The sequence below is a fragment of the Akebia trifoliata genome, chromosome 8 (assembly GCF_017979445.1).
Source record: "Akebia trifoliata isolate Shusen 1 chromosome 8, ASM1797944v1, whole genome shotgun sequence".
Lineage (NCBI taxonomy): Eukaryota > Viridiplantae > Streptophyta > Magnoliopsida > Ranunculales > Lardizabalaceae > Akebia > Akebia trifoliata.
In genome coordinates, this window is record NC_141382.1 from 3,746,679 (window position 1) to 3,752,121 (window position 5,443).

The window sequence follows — 5,443 nt, forward strand, 5'->3', positions numbered from 1 at the left end:
AGTTTAGTTCTTAGTTTATTTTGAAGCTTTGTAATAAGAGAGATTCAAGCTAAAGTTTGAGAATCAAATTGCAACATAGATTGTCTCACTCTCTTCTCCACCATATTTTCTCTGTTTTATTTTGTTGCAACTTGCTCATCGCAATGACTGGCTAGACTCTCTATAGAAAGGTCAATGATGCCGGAACGAATCTATCTTGATCTAGTTTAAGCAATTATAATATTTTTATTTTAACTGTGCCTATGTGAAGTTTATTAAGTTTGGATTATCCGATTTGTATCGATTGTCCTCACTTTGATGATTCATGCTTAGATAAGATGAAGCTTAATTATGCTTAAAGACAACTTGATATATAAATCTGATAATACCATCTTGATTCACTAATCACCTACTATTGGATTCATCTATTAGACTTAATCGAATTATCTTTCAATTCACGAACAATGATTTATTGCGTGGATTGAGATTGAATTAGAGTTCTTAAATTACTAAGATAACTTGCAAAGGTTGAATTGATCTTTCTATTCTTTTACATTACTTTAATTTCTACCATTGTTTTAATTTCATTTTCCTTCTTAGTTGTAATTCTTCTATAATCTATTTTAATTTTAAAATCTATTTTCAAAATTTATTTTGATTTCAATTCGAAAAAAAATTTGAATCACTATTGTTCCTGTGGAACGAACCTTACTTACCAAAGTTTCTTTTAATATTTGTTCAATTTCACATTTGCAATCCACAACTACAATTTCGAACATAACATGCACAATAATGATATTAATTTATTTGACCTTCATAGAACAAGAAGTATTCTACTAATAGAAATAGGATTTCAAAATTTCATAGCTGCGGAGAAAACTTGATTGGTTGTGTTATGACCTCCATCAGCAATGAGGTTCTTGAGACTGTTCACAAACTTGGACTCCTCAGTACCTATGGAGAAAGCTTGATTGGTTGTGCTAAAACCCCCATCGACAATGAGGTTGAGACCATTCACATACTTGGACTCATCACTAGCCAAAAAAATAGATGCCTCAGCTAAATCTTCCCCTTTCATCATCGGCCCTTTCGATTTAGTAAACCAATTAGGCACCTCCTTTCCCTGGCGCAATTCTCTCATCTTCATAGCAATCATTTGCGGGGTGATAATCCCATAAGGAGAGATACAATTTACTCTAATTCCATAATGTCCAAGCTCGGCACACAAGTTCTTTGTCAATCCCACCACAGCATGCTTTGATGCAGAATATGCATGCGATGTCAAGCCAGCAGTGACCGAAGATAAACTTGCAGTGAAGAGTATGTTTCCTTTATTTTCTGGTATCATAACTCTCGCAGCATGCTTTGCGCCCAAGAAGGCACCATGTACATTGACATCGAACACTCTCTTGAACTCTTCATTATCGATATCTACTATTTTAGGTTCAAACTCTCCAATTATACCAGCATTGTTAAACATGATATCAAGCTTTCCATACTTCGAGACGGTAGTGTCAACAACATTTCGAACATCTGAATCATTTCTAACATCACAATGGATGTACGATATATTGTCATCCGAGCCGATGTCATTGCAAATGGATAGGCCGTGATCATCTTGGACATCAGCTATGACAACTTTTGCACCATGACGGATAAAAGACCTCACACAGCTCTCACCAATCCCACTCGCACCACCTGTTATTACTGCTACCTTGCCTTCTAACCTGCACAAGTAAATACATTTAAATTTTCATAATTAACACTTACGGCTTGAATGGATCGAATTCAAATCAGATCTGAGTATATCCATAACCATATCTGAATTTTTATCCTGATTCAAATCGGTTGGATCAGATAATTTCAGACCGTACAACATTTTTTTTTTCTTTTCCTGTAATTCTATTTCATTGCTATATTATTCTATTTTACCATTATAATTTTTATTTATTTATAAGAACTAATCCTCTATTAAAGTAATAGAATAAAGATATCTTGAAGGACAAGAGAATATAATTTTCAAAGCAATATATTATTCGGATCTAGATGGATAATAATGTAAAGGATTCTTCCCTTCTGAATTATTACTGTATTTGGACATGGGTGAATATGAAAATTGTAATCTGAAGAGGCTTGAATGTCTCTTGTAGGTTTAGGATTTTTATTTATTTATCTAAAAAGATTAAAGTCGATATAAACGGGAGGAGAAATAAGAGGAAAATGAGATCTGTGGAGATGGTGGAATGCAATCATGTAATATTATATTTGAAATATAGTAGAATGACTCTTCGAACCAATGGATGTAAGTAATACCCAGGTTTAATCACGTAAAAAATCTTTTGCGATTATTCTCTTTTTCTTTTTTTCTTTGATTTTGGAACGAATTTTCAAAATCTTTTCAACAATATTGCAATTAGACCATTTAGTTATATTACACATTAGGATTATGGTTTTAAAAATTGAAAACATGATTTATCTCGAATATCGATCAAGTTGAGTCAGCTCAAAAACTCCTAAATGACTCAAATGAATCAATAAAAATGTATTGATTCTATAAATATTTAAAAATAAAAAATAAAAGTTAATTTTTCTTTTTTAATGATGAGAGTGTATGGACCTGTAGGCTGGATTAGCAAAAATGAGGCAACTAGCCTCTTAGAGCTCCATATCTTGCCCAAATCCTTTGGGTATATATACTATCCAACAAATCACACATACCAAGTAAGTTGGGATAAATCCGTGAGTGGCCAAAAATATTTAAAATAAAATTTTTTTTTTTTTATATGAAACTTTAAAAGATATTAATATATACAACAAAATATTTTGGTCAAGATTTTAATCCAACTTTGTGCATTTTCAAGACGACGAGATCATGTTAACAAGTGGGCTACTTGATTAGTTGGTTCAGTCAAATTAAGAAGCTCACCTGGAAATCCAATCTGGACCAGTTTTGAGTCCACACGACAAGCTTAAAAACTATGAGTCTATTTTGGAGACCCCCCTGTTCAGACCCCACATTTCTATTGTTCCTTGTGTATTGGTGGACTCCCAACATGGTAGTAGCCGAGAAGGTGGGTATTTTTGCAAATTTGGAATTCTTATACAGGTGGACCAATAGGAACGTGGGGTTTACAAAATGCAGGTCATAAAAATGGAATCTAGGACTATGAATAAAATTATGGATTTTCCTAAAGGAAATTTTTTGGTGAAAGAAAAAACAGAATATTTGTACCATTAATGTTATCATGATAGAACCATCCCATGAAAATCAGACCAAAAATCTTATATTGGAAAAATAAGCATTCAAAAATCAGTTATAAAAAAATAAAAATAAAAAACTTCACTTAATTAGCTGGTGGAGCCATTTAAATGTTCTATAGAACCACTGTATATGGAAGATAATATTAACGTCTTGCACACCCCAATATATATATATTTTTGGATGGCGGGGTGTCTGGACTTACGTCCGACTAGGGGGACCGGATGAATCAGGGTTGGAGCCAAGGCATATGGGTCTCTTCCCTGGGCACATGCAACTCCCGCACGCCACATGCAACAGGGAAGTGAGGGAGCGCCCACGCAAGTGGCCCCGAGAAAATATTGCTCATATTGGGTATCGAACACAACCTATGGACTCTCACTACTTATTGGATCGGAAATTGCCATTGAACGACCCCCTCCGGGTTCACACCCCAATAATCCTTGTAAGGTAAATAATATTAGACAAATATATTCAGGACAGAGTTATATATTCTGTACCCAAACACATCCTTAAGTTTTGAAAGATATACCTTCTTGCAACTGGAGCTATTAAGTGGGCAGCCTTCATCTTTTCCTTTTGTGTAGATTATCTGCGAAGATGGGTTAACTAGAAAAGAGATGGAGATGGAGATGGAGGAAGTTAGAATGAAAGATTACTTAGCGAAAAAACAGAGATGGAGGAAGATGGAATGAAAGAAGAGAAATGGAAGAATATATAGATGGAGGATTCAGATACAACCGACCCCTCGTCTTTGACTCCGTTTTTTTTTCTTCTAGATTTTTTAATTTTGTTTATTAGTAAGTTTGAAATAGACGACACCCTAAATAATAAGTTGTTTTATAAAAATAAAAATAAATCAATAATGGAACCAAAAATCATCAAATCATTTGATGATGACGGTATGACCCTAGTTCTAATGGGTTGAATTAATTTAGAGTGCTGTTAATATGACAGACTTTTGGTGGATGGATGTAATGCACGCTGATGGTGAAGTAAATAACTTATTAAAAAAATAATAATAATTCTCTCTCTTCACCGTTCTCTACCTATATATTTATTTTTTTAGATTTTAAATCTTAAAAAAATCATTGGACCTACATTGATTATCATATTAATAATCCAACAACACAGTCATCTAAAAATATTCATATTAAAAAAAAAATTTATTATTTTTCGAACTTGATCCATAGTGTATAAAACGGATGGCTATCGAGCATCCACATTTAAAATAAAATTCAATGGGGAAAAATATTTTTTTTTTATCTTTATATAATTTTACCCTCTACAAGTCTAATTCATTGGATCATGATTTTGAATGTCTTAGAGTAATTAGATGTGAAAATTTCATTTTTTTCACTATAGACAGGAGAGAGAAACTTTTTTTTTTTTTTTCCCCCTAAAGTTATGTGCTACCATGTTAGCATGCATCAAGTCCATACACTAAAAGTGTGTCATATAAGCATTCATTAATTTATGTTTAGTTGAAGTGAAAATTACTTACTGAACCTAGCCAAGGGTTTCTTTCTAAATGTCTTGTAACTGATCCTTGGCAATTTGACAGCTGGTTATTAAACTCTTTTTTACTACTAAGTGGCATCTTACCCCTCTTTGAATCTTTGCCCTTGTATTACCATACAAATCATTGATATCAACCTTTGCTACAATCGTTGAAATCGACTTTTTATAATGTCTTGATCAACGATTATAAATCATCAATCTCGACATTTGAACATGAATCATTGAGATCAATGATTTATTGTCGAGATCAACAATTCAAATCGATGATTTTAATGGTTAATCTCAACAATTTGAATATAATTTGAGATTGATATTTCTTGGGGGAGGGGCATTAAGAAAGAATGATTTTTACTTGGGGCTTAAAATGAGTCGGATTTTATCCAAAATTCAAGTGATTCTGAATCCAAATTTAACGGGTTTGGTTCCTAAAAGTATATTCGAATTTAAAAAAAAAAATGGGTCGGATATGAGTTGATGTCTCTTGACCTGAGTCGGATCTAGGTCGGATACTGATCCATCCCTATATCTGTCAAGATCTGAATGATATATTACTTTGTAAATTATATTTTATATTTGTCAAGATATATTTTTTTAACTAACAAGTGTTGGGCATAGTTGCTAAGACCTCTTTTAATAAAGGAAGTGATCTTGAGTTCAAGTCACACCTTTAATGATATTTATTGC

At 32.9% G+C, this 5,443-nt stretch overlaps 1 protein-coding gene across 1 annotated transcript; it reads right to left on the reverse strand.

Moving 5' to 3' along the window:
* Positions 1 to 700: 700 nt before the first annotated feature.
* On the reverse strand, positions 701 to 3,934 carry LOC147395543 (secoisolariciresinol dehydrogenase-like). The gene is made up of 2 exons (XM_086452275.1): positions 3,771 to 3,934; positions 701 to 1,706 (listed from the first exon to the last, which is right to left on the reverse strand). The coding sequence occupies exons 1-2, from the start codon at positions 3,806 to 3,808 to the stop codon at positions 833 to 835; spliced, it is 912 nt and encodes a 303-aa protein (XP_086308401.1). The 5' UTR covers positions 3,809 to 3,934; the 3' UTR covers positions 701 to 832.
* Between the last annotated feature and the right edge of the window lie 1,509 nt (positions 3,935 to 5,443).

Coding starts and splice junctions, on each gene's coding strand:
- LOC147395543 (XM_086452275.1), bottom strand. CDS start 3,808: ATGAAGGCTGCCCACTTAATAGCTCCAGTTGCAAGAAG. Junction 1,707..3,770: donor ATAGCTCCAGTTGCAAGAAG/GTATATCTTTCA, acceptor TTACTTGTGCAG/GTTAGAAGGCAAGGTAGCAG.